At 44.2% G+C, this 17522-nt stretch overlaps 1 protein-coding gene across 4 annotated transcripts in view; it reads left to right on the top strand.

The window, feature by feature from the left end:
- The window catches only part of Plekhm3 (pleckstrin homology domain containing M3), a 158570-nt gene that overhangs the window by 16983 nt on the left and 124065 nt on the right, over positions 1 to 17522 (top strand). For all 4 annotated transcript variants that reach the window (XM_032901233.1, XM_032901234.1, XM_032901236.1 and 1 more), the window contains exons 2-3: positions 2038 to 2878; positions 16453 to 17385. In XM_032901233.1, coding sequence (XP_032757124.1) covers positions 2248 to 2878; positions 16453 to 17385 — 1564 coding nt within the window. In that variant the 5' untranslated portion in view covers positions 2038 to 2247. The remainder of the gene's footprint in view (positions 1 to 2037; positions 2879 to 16452; positions 17386 to 17522) is intronic.

Raw genomic sequence — 17522 nt, 5'->3', positions numbered from 1 at the left:
GGTAAAGTGCATGCTGCACAGGTCTGAGGGCCTGAGTTTGGATCCCTAGCATCCGCTGGCGTGATTTAAAGATTGCTTCTTCAGCCTTGGAAAGCTCTGGATTTGATCCTTAGTAAGTGCACGTGCGCGCGCGCGCGCACACACACACACACACACGCACACACACACACACCTCTGCTGGGTTTGAAGTGGCAGATAACAAGGAATGTTGGTAATCTTAGGAGCTTAATGTAATCTAATTGGTATCTCTTCTATAAAATGAGAATCTTGTACTTTATGTTCATTTGATTACATTAATTTTTCTTAGTCTCTGGTATACAAGATGAAATTGGAAAAAAAAATCCACTCCAAATTTCAGAATTATTAAATTAGTTACAGAATTCAGAAGACTGAGGCTTAACTTGAGACTCAGAAAGAATAAACAAACCTAAACCCTGTTTGCAGCTAAAAACGTTAGAACCATTGTATGAAATTCTATACAGTGCATATTCACATATTCAGAAGTAGTCAAGTTCATAGTCATCTCCTCTTTATAAGAGAAGCTGACCAGGTTCTATGATCTCTATATACCATTGATACGGCTAAAGGAAAAATTTTGGTCTAGGGGTATGGCTCAGTTGGTAGAGTGTTTGCCTGACATGCTCAAAGCCCTGGGTTTGATCCCCAGAACTACCTAAAACCAAGTTGGGTGGTGAACACCTAAAATCCCAGTGGTTGGGAGGTGGAGGCCGGGGAATCAGCAGTCAGGGCATTTTCAGTTTTGTAGTGGGGTTGAGGTCAGCTCAGTAAATAGATAAGTAAAGTTTGTGTATATTAGTTCAACTTACATATATTAAACAGCATAGTTTGGTGCTATTGATTTAAATATTGGTTTAAATTGGTGATATTGGTTTAATGACCTAGCAGCTGAAAATGAATTGATTAGTCATAAAGTTTTTTTTTTTAAAAGCATGTGTCTCTGCCTTTTCACCAATGTATAATGGTATTACTAATTGATAGTTTTACCTACTTATAAGCAGTAAAAAGGAAAAAAAAGTTGCCTAATGTTATCCCTTCTTTTGTTAAAGATACACAGGTATATGTGACTTCTGGGCACTTGAAATGCAGCCAGTGTGACTGAATTAAATAGCCATATATGGTTGCTGTTGACTGTATTGGATTCTCTCCTAATCAAGGTCTCTTCTAATTGTACCCAACCATGGAGGTCTAGCACTTTCCAGAGAGAGTGGGTTAGTGCTCATGTAGCAGTCATTCTTTCTGCTTAGGTCGAACCATAAGGTTTGATACCGCAGATCCAGAGGGAAGAAATGATGACCTAAAGCCTGCTTCTTGGGCCATAGTTTTGCATAGGCTTTTGCCTGGATCCCCACTCAGTCGTAGGCTCATAATCCCCTGACCTTTAGTGCTAGGCAGTATAGTCTCTCCTGCACTCTGAGGCCAATATGGAAGCCAGGGAATTTGGCACTTGAAACCGTTTTCTAGGAAAACTGGAGAATTCTGAGGGGAAGACTCATCATTAGGCTTTATTTCTTATAACCCAAGGAAGTGCAAACAGTAATGTTAACATTCAGGTTTACTCAAACGACAGTCTCCTTCTCCACTTCTCCCTGCACCTTCATAGCCAGCAGACTGATTTTCAGTGTTGTGAAATCACTCATGACTTTTCGGCTGATTGCAATGTAGGCCCACGCCCAGAATCCCTGTTGTCTTTTGGTTACTATTTTAGGTCAACAGTTTGGAGGTTTTTGCCAGGGCATCTTTTTACAGCTGCTCTCAAAGGCTTCTCTGTGAGTAAAAGCTGTTGGCCTTATTTCCCATTATCAGGTGTTCCACGCTGCTCTGCTTAAGTTTCTCATACAAAATAAAGAGTCATGTGTATTCCCAATACACAGTAGGAAGTTTGTATAGGTGCTGTCCTACCCCGTGTGCACGGCCGCCATAGAAGAGGCATACAAATGGGAAAGTGACTGGGCAGACTCGTGCCCTACAGAACACAGTGGACTGTGTGCCAATGTTGTCTTGTTTGTTTTCTCCCAGGAAGTTGAAGATTGGCGTTACATTGCTTGGGCAAACAGTGCCCTGCTGTCTTCACCGAGATCTCTAACAAGCCCCTGTGCTTCTCCAGGCAGCCAGATGAAGATTGCTTCCTCTCTCTCCACAGCTGCGCTGCCGAATCACCTCTCTCTGTTGGCTGAGTGCTCATGACGCCTTTTCCTTGAAGCAGTTTAGAAGCGTGGACCCTGTGTCATGGAAGCTTTGGAGGTAGATGACATCAGCCCCGCCTTAGAGGTCACTGAGGACTTCTTCAGTACTTTTGACAGTAAGCTGGGAAAGGCTGTACAGCAGGCAGAGGTCTATGGGGTCCAGGAAGTCCCTGAACTGGTGGGGCACGAGGTACTTGGTAACATAACAGACAATGGTGCTTTGAGAAGCGTCGCTTCCCTGGGCAAGGGGACAATGATTTGGGACCACTGTAAGAGCAGGCTCCTAGAAACCAAAGCTCAAAATGTCTTCCCTGCCAAAGAACAGCTTATGGTCCAGAGAGGGACGGCCCCAGACAATCTTTCCTGGATGGAACAGAAGGAAGCCTCAACCTTCAACTTCTTCAACATTTGTCAGCGTCGGAGGGACAGACCTCGCTCTGTGAATGACTTATTGGACGAGACCACGACTTTCAAGCCAGGACATGCTCGGTCAAGGTCCGATGTTACCCATGTTGACTGGCGGGTAGTCCTGAGCACCATGCCTTTGCAGCAGCAGCAGCAGCAGCAGCAGCAGCAGCAGCAGCAGCAGGCGTCCCTTCACGGACCTCACTTCCCTAGGCCGTCTTTTCTGTTGTCTTCATCCAATAAGGTTGAAGATGCTCAAGGAAATACAGGTATGGTTTACATCAGACTTCTAGAGAACAGCTGCTGATTTCTCCTTTGTCTTCCTTATATCTACTGACTCTCCAACACCCACACAGAGCTTTTCTCTCTCCCATACTTTTGTATCTTTGCTTCAAATCAGCTCTCCTTTTATTTTCTGAAGAAGTATTGAGTGAAATTATGATTATGGTTAAGTCTCCCTTTCTAATCTTCTATGCAAGAATATTCTTACACCTAAAATAGTGTTTTCCTCTAAGCACTGCATAATTCTGCTTATTCATATCAGATGTTAATCAGACCACACATTGGACTTGTGCGTGTGTGTGTGTGTGTGTGTGTGTGTGTGTTTGTAGACACACTGTCCTCTAGAACTGAAAGCATCAGACATCAATGACATTTCAGAAACTTACTCAGAATGAGGGACGGACAGTGATTTCCAGAGGAAATATTTCTGACTCCAGATACACGTGAGTGGCAGTGACAATCAGAGGACACAGAAAAGAGAAGGCACTGTGGCCTGGCTACTTAGAGGACACAGGGAAGAGAAGGCACCATGCCTTGGCTGCTCAGAAAAAGCTTGTAGGAGACATGAAATGAATTAGACCCTAAAGGACATGGAAATTCAGAAAAAAAAAATCATAGAAGATGATAGTCAAAATCAGAGTGTGAATAAAGGTGAAATGGATGGGGTGTAGCCTACTTGTAGGACACCTGCTTAGCATGGAAGGCCCCGAGTTCAATCCCAGCCTGGGGGAAACTGAAGTGAGAGTGCAGTGGAGAGTGGGTGTGACCCGAGACAAGGCGGTGAAGGTCCCTGTCCATGACATGCCACACTTCACATGCCACACTTCACATGCCACACAGAGTCTCCCTTTAGACCCTTCTTCCTGCCCATGACATGCCACACTTCACATGCCACACAGAGTCTCCCTTTAGACCCTTCTTCCTGTCCATGACACACCACACTTCACATGCCACACAGAGTCTCCCTTTAGACCCTTCTTCCTGTCCATGACATGCCACACTTCACATGCCACACAGAGTCTCCCTTTAGACCCTTCTTCCCGCCACACCCACAACTTGCCACTTCTCCTTCCTCCTAGACCAGGGCTTCTCAACCTTCCTAATGTTATGACCCTTCCATATAGTTCCTTATGTTGTAACCCCAACCATAAAAAATTGTAGTTGCTACTTCAGAACTGTAACTTTGCTATTGCTATGAATTGTAATGTAAATATCTGATATGCAGGATGTCTGATATATAGCTCCTAAAGGGGTCGTGACCCACAGGTTGAGAATTGCTGTTCTAGACTCACAGGTCTTCAAGAACAGCTAATAAGGTCATAACTATAGGAGCAGAAGGAAAGGTGGGTTTCCTTATAAAGCAAAGATGTGGTGACTGATCAGGTACTGGGGAGACAGCACATCACTGGGGTCCCTGGGCCTGGAAGAATCAAGAGCTTTGTATTGATCCGTTACACTCATGTAACAGCTAAACTCTTCAACTAGCATATAACCGCAGTAGATGTCTGTTAGAGCTCACATGGGATTTCGTCAGTAAGTCACCGTAACCATTGGGTAGGACCCAGATGAAGAGGTTATCATATTTCCAACTTTATTTTTCCAGTGTGTTCTGATTATAAATCTAAGAATTGGGCATCCTTGAGTTCTCTAATGCACTGGCCTTTCCCTTTGAGTACCTGACAAGCCACAGTTGTTACTCTTGTTTTTATTTTACTTATTTTTTTTCTAAGATAGGATTTCTTTGTGTACCACTGGCTGTCCCTGAACTCTCTGTATACCAGGGTAACTTTGAACTCAGAGAGATCTGCCAGAATGCCGGGTTTAAAAGCATGCACAACCACTCCTGGCTTGTGATTTAAAATTCTGAATACTAATTTTAGTGAAATATAAGTAAAATTTTGAAAAAGATATTATGACACATGAGCTTCATGGGATTAGAATAACACATTTTAGCCACCACTTGGGCATTGCAACAGGAGTAGGCAAACTTGGGCAAACATGGTAGCCATCTCACCTCTTTCTAACAAGCTCTGGGGAGCAGTCAAGATGGGTCATGATTGTATGGCTTCCAGGTGAAGAGCAGGACCCAGCAAGATCGCAGCCTGAGGCTGGGGGTAGAAATGCGTTCCAGATTTGTGGTTGATTACCCGTTCTGAGCAGTGTACAGTTCTCGTCTAGGTGCGTACAGAGAGCTGATGGGAATTGCACTGTGGATTTGTAGGCACAGAAGTTAGCCAATCTGCTTCTAGGTCAGGGCTGTCTCTCAGGGTGAGTTCCTAGTGGCTGAGCCACCCACGGCACCACAGATACTGGGAAGGCAGTAGGTATGAGCTGACCTTAGTGATCTTAGCTGACCTAGTGAGCTAGTGAAGAAAGGATGCTTCAGGGGGTCCAGGCATGGGATGTAGCTTGAATTCAATTTCATTATTTACAATGAGCATTATCTGAAAATGACTGGCTAATAATGTCAGGGGGTTAGGTCATAAAATGATAAACAGGAACAGACCTGAGGCACAGTGGCAACAGTTATTCTAAAGAATTTCAGAGTATGTGGTGGAGTCTAAAGCTTCGTTAGGACCAGCATCTTACTAACATCCTGGTGTCTGCTGTCCCTGGGCAGAGGCACTACTCTGAGGGCTTTGACTCCACTGTGAGAATGTCTGACTTCCAGTCCTAGCACCGATGTTAAAAAGCACCATGCTTGGGGCTGGGGATTTAGCTCAGTGGTAGAGCGCTTACCTAGGAAGCGCAAGGCCCTGGGTTCGGTCCCCAGCTCCGAAAAAAAAGAACCAAAAAAAAAAAAAAAAAAAAAAGCACCATGCTTTTAACAAACACAAATGAGTGTCTGTACTTAATGTTCGTCCCATCTGCATCACTGTCACATTACTTCCTGAGGAACAGGAATCATAGGCATGATGGAATTCCCCAGAAGATAAAGGAAGCAGAGTCCTGCTGTCACAGAATGAAGTCCAGACATATACTTCTGTCTTAGTTAGGGTTTTACTGCTATGAACAGACACCATGACCAATGCAAGTTTTATAAAGGACGACATTTAATTGGGGCTGGCTTACAGGTTCAGAGGTTCAGTCCCTTATTATCAAGGCAGGAGCATGGCAGCATCCAGGCAGGCATGGTGCAGGAGGAGCTGAGTTCTACATCTTCACCTGAAGGAAGCCAGGAACAGACTGAGCATCCTCAGGCAGCTAGGAGGAGGGTCTCCAAGCCCACCCCACAGTGACACACTTCCTCCAACAAGGTCACACCTTCTAATAGTGCCACTCCCTGGGCCAAGCATATGCAAGCCATCACAGCAGCATCTTAAGGTAAAATGTCTAATGGCCACGTGGGTGTCAGATATGTTTTTAGATATGAGTAGTAGACTGTATGCGCACACACTTGCACTTATGTCTGTTTTATAGGTTTTATGTTTGTTTCATAGATTGTACGTACGCACACTTACTTGCACATGGTAGGTGATGGTGTGACTGTCTAGAAAGAATATTCAAGTAAGACTCAGGAGTCTTTTCCAAGCTCTACCAATGACTCCCAATATAGATTTAGAAAAAACCTTTTACTGTCTCTGTATAAATGTACCAAGACAGATTAAATTCTCTCTGCAGTCCTCCCAGCCCTAAAACTGTATCATTCTAGGGTGTGCTTGAGTGGACTCTGACGCATGGTGATGTGGGAACTAATTGCTATATTCAGAGCAACAATTAAAGATCCTAACTGAAACAGAAGCATGGTTAGAATCTTTTCACAAGTGAGAGATTTCTGTATAACTTGTAAGTCTACTGCTGCATGAACTGCAGTGGTAACTTTTTAAATGAAAAAAAAAAAAATTAAAGGAATCTTTTATATTCATTGTAGAGCCCCGAAACTTAACCAACTACCAGAATGGAACGCACTCTCCTCCCTGACTGTGTCACATTTTCATCTGCTGGGCAAGGGCAGCGGTCAGCTGGGCTTTTGTTTCTGTAGGTGCCGCTCTCTGGTGACCCGGCGTGCTCCTGGGCCTGTGTTTTCTTGTTCTGAGTACTTTAGGAGAAGGTCTCACAGAGATTTTCTTTACAGCTAGACCAGCCCCGGCAGTCTAGTCCTTTATCCTAAGCTTTGCTACTGCTTCAGTTCTCTGGGCCCCATCTTTCACTTAAAAAAAAGGACAAATTTGGGACTTGTACTAAAATGACTGCTGTTTCAATTATGCTGCTTCTCAAAAGCCCTGGAGCCAGGAGAGATGGAAATATTCATGTGGGCTTAGAGTGAGTGAGGTCACCAGGACACACAGTGTCTTGCTAAATTTGTGATTCACCCTCTCACAGATTAGTCAGGACAAAGATGTTGCTAAAATAGGTCACAGGAAGTTGTTTGTGTATGGTCACAATTTCCGCTGGTTAATGATCCCACTTTGCCCATGACCGCCATAGGAGACCCAGGGCACTTCACTGACAGCCTGTATTCCAATTCCTAACCCTGCTGTAAGAGACCCATGAGAATGCAGTGTTTGAGGGTCATTGTAGGTGTTCTCTTAGTGCACCTTATTCTCTTTTGACTAGGAAAACTGTGGTTATTAATTTTTCAAACTGCTAGAGTTACCTTTCTAAATCACAGGTCTTTTGTGCTACTGTGTTCATAGAAACGAATGGTATGGGGCCGGAGAGATGGCATGGAGGTTAAGAGTACTGGCCACTCTTGCAGAGGATGGGGCTCGATTTCCAGCACCCACACAGCGGTCTCCTGTAACTCCTGTCCCAGGAGATCTGGTCCCTTCTGACCTCTACAGGGGCCACACACACACAGTAAACAGATATACGTGTAGGCAAAAATTCATACAATAACAACAAAAGTATAAAACTAACAAAGTGTTGCTCACCATCACTTGTGAAGGTGTGTGGACTTCATGAAGCATTCGGGATCTTCTCAGCCCTATCACCTGCGATGTTCTCTGATGAGGCTTTTTTGCCATTTTTGAATGGACCTTGTGTTTTCCCATCCTGGCTTTTGCCCAAGCTGTGTCTTCATAGTGGAGATTCTCCTTGTCCTTTTTTTACGTTAAATAAATCCCTCATTATCTTTCAAGGGCCAACTCAAATGCCACATTGTCCCTCAGACTTTTCCAGGGTTTTTTTCTTCTTCTTCAGTACCCTGTTTTTTAATTCCAAGTACATTTTATTCTGTTGTATATTATAGTTAAGTATTTTCTCTCAGTCTTTTATTTTAGACCAGAAGCCCTTTAAAAATGTGAACCAGGAGTTCGGGATTTAGCTCAATGGTAGAGCACTTGCCTAGCAAGCGCAAGGCCCTGGGTTCGGTCCTCAGCTCCAAAAAAAAAAAAAAAAAAAATGTGAACCATATTGTAGAAAACTTTGTGCTGGACCAAGTATGAGCCCATGGAAAGTTGAGTTCTATGTATGTGAATGTGTCTGTGTATGTGTGAGAGAGAATATGTGTGAGTATGTGTGAATGAGTGCATGTGTGTATGTATCTGTAAATATGTGTGATGTGTGTGTTTATATGTGTGTACATGTGTGTGTATGTGAGTGTGAATGTGTGTGTGTGTGTGTGAATGTGTGTGTGTGTGTGCATGTGCCTGTGGAGGCCAGAGAGCCTCATCAGATGTCTTCCTCTATTATTTTCTGAGGTAGGGTTTCTTTCTTCTCCTCACTCTTGCTGGTTCGCTGGATTGGCTAGCCAGCAAGCTCCAGGGACTAACCCTTCTACTTCAGCTTCCCCAGAGCTGGGGTTCCAGGCATGTGCTGCCACACGTGGTTGATATTTGCATTGATGTTAAGGATTGAAGCCAGGTCTTCATGCTTCTCCTATGACAAGCACTTTGTCAACTGAGCCATTTTCCTGTCCCTTGTGTGGCTGAAGTCTGTGCATTAGCACTTAGGAAAACCACGACAGGTAACAAACTGCTGTGCTCTTCCTTGGGACAGACTGTCTGTCTCTCTGCGTTCCTCAGTTGCCTGTAGGCTTGGGCTTTCCCTGTCCACTTAAGTGTGTCTGTTGTTCTTGTTCAGCTCATGTTTAGGCAGTAATGTTGGCAAGACTTTATGGGTGCAGTTTCTGACATTACTAGCCTTGAACACATACAAGTATGTTATATAGACTGAATAGGTTGTATTTAGGATATATATGTTTGTATATAAATACATATACACATATATGAATGTAACAATAATTAATGAAAAAGAGGCCATGAATTTGAAAGCGAGAAAGGAGTGGTATATGAGAAGTTTTGGAAGGATGAAAGGAAAAGAGAAATCCAATTATAATCTTCAAAAATAAAGGAAATGATTTAAATAAAGTCAGGACAGAATAGCTATATTTTTCCTCCTAAAATGGAAATGGCTTCTGTTCCCCTTTCTCACCTTTAGCTGTGTCTAGTTGAATAAAACTTGTTATTAATATTCATAGTAAGAGAGTTAATTTTGTATCCAGTCCCCTGCTATCATCTTATTTCTTATTTATGTATAATGGGTAATGTTGACCCGATTCTACAGGTGGAAATGGGAACTTGGACAGGTGAGCTGACCCACAGCCATCTGGGTGAGGCTGGGATCCAACTAGGCCAAATCCCAGAGAGGACATGCGACTGCTCCTTTACACTACCTCCTATCTCTGAAAATGTCTACGACTTATTTGCTCCACCACAGATAATACGGTTTGATCTAGGTTGAAGTTCTGAAGGTTCAAGTTCTACTCTCAGCTTGCCCACTTTGTAACGTAATCCTTGCCAGTCAGTTTGCTTCCTGGAAGCTCTTTTCAGTCTTAAATGAGAATGTTTTCAAAAGCCTGGGAAAGGTGGCATAGCATGTCATTGTAAGGCCATTGACAGTTTTCTCATCATCAGTTACTGAGCACTTGCTAATGCCAGGCATCGTGTGCAGCAGTTCTTAGCAAAAGCCCCAGCGAGGGCTGGTCCCTGGGTTTTCTCTTTTGCTCTTATCCTCAGTGTACTATATCAATGATGTCTCTTTTCTCTGCGCTTTGGTATTACATGGCTCAGCAGCTCCAAGGTTCATCTTCTGTGTCAACAGTCAAACCCAGAAGCAGGAGACAGCGGTTCTTTTGGGTCTCTTTCCCAGAGGCTCCTGAAGCACCCCAGTCTAGACTCAATCCCAAGGCAATTTCTAGCGAAGGACAATGCAGTATTGTAAGCGGTTTAAACAAATTATGATTCTTTCCTTGTGTTAGAGGAGAGGCCATGTCCTCTGAGCATATACCTGACCAAAACGGGTTCTCCTGGAGAAGCATTTCACAGGTTTGGTCTTAGCTAGAGCAGAGAGAGTAGAATTTTTAGATTCCTTACATTTCTGTGATTCTCTAAGTTACACAAAGGTGTGGTAATGGAATGCCAGTCATCTTAAAGTCTAAGTTAGGGAGAGTCTTTAAGTTTATTTTCTTTAGATCATAGAAGCAGAGCAGAAAGCTCACTGTGGCACATAATGACATAAAAGTTTATCCTTGGGATTGTTTGCCAGGGTAAAAAGTCAAGTTTGTGATCTAGCCAAGTGTATATCAGAAAGAGAAATTGATCTGGACTGGATTGCTTATGCCTACTACTGCTTACCACAAAAATAACATATCCGGCTCAGATTTTTCTTTGAGCCTATGCAGGTGACCAGCCTTTTCTTCTGGGTTTGTAAGGGAGAACAAATAAGATGACTTTACTCCTTAGGAAGGTTCTCCCAAGTAACTGTAAAGAATATTATTTGATGCTGGCACCAAACAATCTTTTCTGACAGAATAAGTTTATTAAGAAAATTCTGTGGGGACAACAGCAGGATATCCAAGAGGAAGTGAGGATCCAGTACTGATAGTGTAGTAGAAGCCAGAGGCCTTGAGCCAGACCAATGACTCATTGCAATGAACATTTACAAGTGAAGACATGTGGACAAAAGGGCATTCTGTGGGGTACACTGCAGCTTCCATGACTAGGTTGTGTGTGTGTGTGTGTGTGTGTGTGTGTGTGTGTGTGTGTGTGTGTGTGTGTGTGTGTGTGTGTGTGCAAGAGAGGAGGTGAATACAAAGGATGGGAAGATGAGTAGGATTGGGGTGCATGATGTGAAATTCACAAAGAATGGATAAAAAGTTAAAAAATGCAGAGAAACTGAAGAAAAAAGGAAGCGTGTGTGGGGTAGTGTGTCTGTGTTATGCTGGGCAGAAGTGTACTGGCACCATGGAGCATGCTTAGCGTGGTTCATATGCTTCATGGGGAGTGCATGATGAGTGTAATCTCATTAGTTTCACTTCTCCCCTGCCCATCTAAGAGAGCAAAGCTTCAAATTAGTTCAAAGTGATTTCGCTAGCCTCTGCCTTGAACACAATTGAAAACTAACATAAAACCAATTAGAGAGCTGTCAGCTGTGTTTCATGAGCTAGAATTGCTAGAAAAAGAGTAATGTTAGTGATCTAGGATACCAGAGAAGTCCTCAGTGAGGAATGAGTATTCGCCTGGGATCCGAGGGCTAAGCTAAGGTGGTGAGAACACCCCTATATAGAGTGGGTGGCCAGGGAACTGACCTGCACAGGAAAGCAGGGGCCCAGGCTCCAGAGGACATTCAAACCAGGTACACTGACTTAATGTGGTATTTCTCAAATCTGTTTTAAGACAATCAAAAATATCCTGAGTGTTCAGATTAGGATCCTTTATAGGAAGTTTGGAAGTTGTCAGGAACGGAGGGTAGAGATAGGACAGCCAATTTTTTAGTAGCCATTTATGCCCAAGTAAGGGGCCACCAATTAGAATAGCACTCTGGCTTTCTTTTGCATGCTCCACCCTGGGAAAAAAGGGGTGGCCTCTTAGCAAATTAGGAGAGGAACTAGGTAAGAGCCTCTCTCACCAGAAGTCCCAGTTCTGCTTTCAGTCTGCTCCAGATCTGCTCCTGCACGTCATCCGCCTTTCATGTGAGTCTCAGGAGGGGAGGACTGTGGCTGTTGAGGGCTGCTTGTGACACTACCCTATAATCCTGGGGTTGAATTTGCTACAAGCCCTAAGTTGTATCCTCCAGCCAGCTGGTCATTTTATCTGCTTGTGTCTGACAACCTTGTCAGGCTCAGTTGGTTTAAATCTTTGGTGAGGAAAAGAATGTAGTTTACTGGGTCTCTCCAGCTTCATGGGCATGCATAATGGATTGATGGGTAAAAAAAACTAGAGAAGCCAGTTAAGCCCAACACTTCTGGAGTCTGTGGCAGGAGAAGCAGAGTTTGAGGCTAGCCTGGACTCAATAGCTAGACCTGTCTTAAGAAAGGAAGAAGAACAGATGGACGGAGTGGGAGGCCCTGCTAACTTTTATCATTTGAGGAGATGACTTAAGTCTGACTGACTGTGGCAAGGAAAAGGAATGGGACATGTGGACAGTAAAGAGGATCAACTTGGGGACAGCTGGAGTATAAACCGATAAGAAAAGAAAGACCCACCATCTGAGTGCTGCTTCACCTTCCTGCCTTTTCTCAATAACCAGCTCCATCTTGTCCAACAATGACACTCCGCCTCCTCAAAACGTGGCAGAGCTTCTCAGATGGAGGTCTTTCTTCTCTGAGCCCATTAGCTGAACTTGTTGAAGTATCAGGACAGACAGTACCTCTTAGAACATGGATTATTAATGTGGGATTGTGAAAATAACATCATGATTTTGAAAGTTCCCATTTTTGCCAGCTGATGGTGATGTGTGCCTTTAATCCCAGCACTTGGGAGGCAGAGACAGGCAGAGCTCTGAATTCAAAGCTAGCCTGGTCTACAGAGTGAGTTCCAGGACAGTCAGAGTTACATAGGCAAACCATGTCTCAAAAACAAAAGTCCTGATCGTTTAGATAGAGACACATCTGTAGTTGAAATGGAATACTTTCAGACAATCTAGGAAGATAATGAAATACAAATTGAGTTAAAGAGGTAGAAGTGACAAAACAAAACCATAGAAACTTGGTGGGGTGAGTGTGTGTGTGTGTGTGTGTGTGTGTGTGTGTGTGTGTGTGTGGTGAATGCATGTTTGTGGATACACTCTTGTATGTGTATATGGAGACCAGAGACCAACAACATCACGAGCCTTCCTCTGTCTCTTTCCACCTTGTCTTCTGAGACAGGCTTCTCACTGAATCTGGAGCTCACTGCTTTGGCTAGACTGGCTGGCTTGCAAGTCCTCACCAGCCCCTGAGCGTAGGGGTTACAGATCTGTACCCCTGCCTGGCTTTTTACTTGAGTGCTTGGGATCCAAACTCGGGCCCTCATTTGTATTTACCTACTGAGCTATCTCCCCTCCCAAATGCTTTTTGAAGCTGAATGAATAATCTTCACTTTTTACATGTCTTTGATGGTGTTTGAAATTTTCCATAATGGAATATTGAAGGTCAAGCTTGAGAGCTTGGACTAAGTAAGTATGGCTTTTAATGTATGACTGGGTTTAACCTGACAAAGAATATGGAAAGGGCTAAGAGACCCAGAAAGCTATGGAATAGCGGAAGGAGGCAGACTGACTCTTGATGAAGATGGATGTCATGGGAATGGAAACTTTTTGGAGAACTGATGAGGAAATAATGGTAAAGAGGAACTCTGGTGAGCAGGGCTGCCGAAGTCAGTCAGGTGCTGGCAGGAGAGTTCTCCCTTCCTCTTTAGTTAGTCATGGTTCTGATACACTGCTGTGGGGAGGACCAGGAGAAGAGGAAAGAGACTTTTATTAAGAGGAAGTGAACCAGCTCTGACTGTCAGCAGTGATGCTAGGCAGTGGGGAGTACAGGCGGTGGGCGGGCTTGCTTCTTGGTTTTAGGAAGAAATTCTGTGGTTGCTTCATTATGAAAGTTGTGGGTTATAGTGATTTTTTAAAAAAATGTTTCTGCATTTTCAGGAAAATGGTATAAATCTTTTTATTGATCTATCTGAATCACTTGTATTCATTAAGATTGAAATTTTGAACACTTTAAAATGTATGTATAAATTAAATGAGTTAAAATGATAAGATCTAAGGAAAACTCTAACTATGGCAAAATAACGAGTTCAAATTTCTGTGTATGTGTGTGTGTGTGTATTTGTCACTAGCAAAAATATTTAAAATAAACTTCAGATCAAATAGAAAGTAATAGTTGCTAGAAATCAGAGAGACATGGTAGTTCTCCAACCCCCTATAGTTAAAGATGGTTAATCCTTCAAGCACAAAATATAAGAGAATATGATATGAACACGGCTAATCTGAGAAAGGAATAGCTTCCTGAGGAGCTTCCCAGCCTTTCCTGCCTTCCTGACTTGTTTATTAGTTGTTGGGAGACAGGATTTTTCATGGCAGCCAAAGCTGGCCTCAGACACAGTGATATTCCTGGTTCCACTTTGTGCAGGCTCAAGCCTGGAGGAGAACAAAGATACAAATTCCTGTTGGGTGGGGAAACAGTGTTGGAGCACACTTTACTTTAGTACCCTGGAGATTTCCTAGTGAAAGTCCTTGTCCCTTCCATCTGACCTGTCATCTACTTCTGAGCATGTACCTTAGAAAGGAGGGCACATGGTCTGCTGTGCCTCTGTGCTGAGGCCTAGTTATAATCCAGTTTGGAATTCCCAGCAGCGCCAGTAAAAGGGTCTCAGGAAAGAAAGACAAGGAGGTGGTAATTTCTGTCTAAAAGCAAGAGAGGTGGTTTCTGCCTCACTCAAGGTCTCATAGCTGAGCTGCCAGGTCACAGGAGGGCTGAGCAGGACACACAAGCCTAATTCTGACTGTGAGAAGGCAACCTGATGGAACTAAGAGGGCACAGGGGGCAGCAGTGCCACCCGCAGCCTGCCTCCTGCCTCCTGCGCTGTCAGGAGAGGGTGCCCGAGAGTACGTGCCCATTATCCCTTTCTACAAAGGGACTAGTGGAGCTTATGAGAAATAGTGGCATTTAGTTACTGCAGAAACAGGAATGAATTAACGTTACAGAGATGTAAAGCAGCTGAAACAGGCCTTTCTCCCCTTCTCATCTCTCTTCTCCTCTGGTGGTTTGGTATTTTAAGATGAGAGCTAGCTAGTCTGTCCATCTGTCTGTCCGTCCTTCCGTCCTCCCTCCCTCCCTCCCTCCCTTCCTTCCTTCCTTTCTATTCTTTCCTCCTTCCCTCCTTCTTTTCTTTTCCACTTTGCAAGTGTGATCTGTCTTCAGATCTCTTTGCAAGAGTGACTCTGTCTGTGGCTGTGTGTGGAATGTATGTCTCCTATGGATACTCTTTCATGGCAGATCAAGGTCTCAGGAGACCAGGCATGGCAGCCCTCAGGAAATAGGCAGAAGGATCTTAGTTTGAGGCTACCCTCGGCTACAAAAAGAGAGCCTGTCTCAAGAACTAAACTTTCAGGAGGTCTCTGTATTGACAGTCCCTTTTATTATAGTATGACATGGTATTTGGTGAGAGTTATCACAGATTGAAGCTGCTGCGACTTGATAAATTTGCAAGTGAGGGGAAGGGAGAGACAAGGATGTGAAGGGATTATGGCTCTCGTGGACTAGATATTGTGCTAGAACTTTACTTTAATTTAACAAGTACTCTTATTGTTTTTCATTTTTTATTTATTTAAGACAAATACTTGCTTGTAGTATAGGCCAGCATGGTTCTCAATGTGTAGCAGGGTATCCTTAGACTCATGAGCTCCATGATCCTCCTGCCTCAGTTTTTCTAGTGCTGAGATGACAAATATATACCTGTACCCACCTAACAATATTGCACTTACTGACGATCTGGTTTGTAGTGATAAGGTGTTGTCAAGTGTACTGTACTGTAGAAAGGAAAAGAGATCTTATTTCATTAGTGAAGACACACTTTAAAAATAAACTTTAAAATATTGTTTGGACATTAAATAGCTTACAATAATATAGTCTGATAAAAGCCTGTGATAGAAGAATAATATTGTGGGGCTACCTGATGTTGACCAGTGCTTTGTGTCTATCGGTAAGATGAGGGGAGGTGAGAGAAGTCAGGAGGAAAGTGAAGTATGTGGTCGCTTACTGAAGCAGCGGGACAGAACCTCATAAGCACATAGACTCAGAGAGGAAACTGCCACCTGAGACTCTCCTTGAAGGCGATGTAGCAGAGGCAAGGGTAGAGATGGTGCTATCTTGAGAGCTCCTGGGCTTGCCTGAGGAACAGGAGTTTCTAAGCAGCACAGCTCATACCGTTTCTCTTCTCCCCTTCTGGCTTCACCAGCCTAGGAAAAGACAGGAATATAAGCAAGGAATTAGCTTGTGTGCAAGAATGTGCTCTTGTGTTTTGGAGCTCTATAGAATTTACCTAGAAAGGGAGGGACCTGGCAATGTGACCAATGTACAGGGCATGAGAGCTCTGTTCACAGTACCCAGGCCACCTCTGTGTCCCATTGACATTGTATACTCTGTATGTACTCTTGTACTTGTTCATTACCTCGGGGTAAAACATTTCCTAGATAATACGTCTTGCCAGTTAGATGCCACCCTGGAATGTCACTATTTTGTTTCATCTGAACCAGGAAGATGTCTCGCACATGCACACACCCCGCCCCCTGTGATAAGTTTCATGTGCCTGCCTTCTCATAGTTAATTAATACTTGACTTTTCTTTTCTTCTTTCTAGAACACAAGCAGACATTCCCAAACATACTGAAGAAGGGTTATCTGGAGATCAGGAAGAACCATGACAGTTACTGGCAAAGCTGTTATGCAGAACTCTCACCCTACAACTTAAACTTCTACAGCCTCGATAGCAGTGGGAATCAGAACCTTTATACCACATACCAGCTCTCCCACTTCCAGAGCATATCTGTTTTAGGCAATCTGGAGGCCAGGATGGTAGACACTGTTCTCTACGACAATTCTCAGCTGCAGCTAAAGGCAGAGTCCCCATGGGAGGCGTTGGACTGGGGGCAGAAGCTCTGGGAAGTCGTACATGCTGCTGTGCCCAATTACATGGCCCGGCAGGAGGAGAAGGCAAACTCTCCAGGGCTTGGTCATCATGTTGACTGTGCACAGAACCACTGTTTACAGAAGACATCTAGTGGGCTGCCGGCCTCCCCTGTCTTGGATAGCCCCAAACAGTACCAAAACATCCTGAAATCAGGGACACTCTACAGACTGACTGTGCAGAACAACTGGAAGGCCTTTACATTTGTGCTGAGCAAGGCCTACCTTCTGGCTTTCCACCCTGGCAAGCTAGACGAAGATCCCCTCCTGAGCTACAATGTAGATGTGTGTCTGGCTGTGCAGACAGACAACCTGGATGGTTGTGACTCTTGCTTTCAAGTCATTTTCCCTCAGGATGTCCTCCGCCTCCGGGCTGAGACCCGACAGAGGGCTCAGGAATGGATGGAGGCTCTGAAGACAGCAGCTAATGCTGCAAGGAGCTCCGAGCAAAACCTGCAAGCCACACTGAGAGACAAACCCAGGGACCAGCTCGGTGGCCATGAGCTGCGGAAGAGCAAACGCCAGTCCGTGACCACCAGCTTCCTGAGCATCCTGACTACGCTGTCTTTGGAGCGAGGACTCACTGCTCAGAGTTTCAAATGTGCAGGTATGGACTCAGAAGCTCGCACTGGAGCTTCCCCAAGCCCTGTGATGGCAGTTCACCTTTAAACCTTCTCACACAACAGGGACTCTGCCCCACTCCCCAAAAATAAAATCTGAGTGGTGCACAGGAGGCGAAGACAG

This window comes from Rattus rattus, chromosome 4, assembly GCF_011064425.1.
Source record: "Rattus rattus isolate New Zealand chromosome 4, Rrattus_CSIRO_v1, whole genome shotgun sequence".
NCBI classification, from domain to species: domain Eukaryota; kingdom Metazoa; phylum Chordata; class Mammalia; order Rodentia; family Muridae; genus Rattus; species Rattus rattus.
This window is presented reverse-complemented; position numbering and strand designations above follow the sequence as displayed.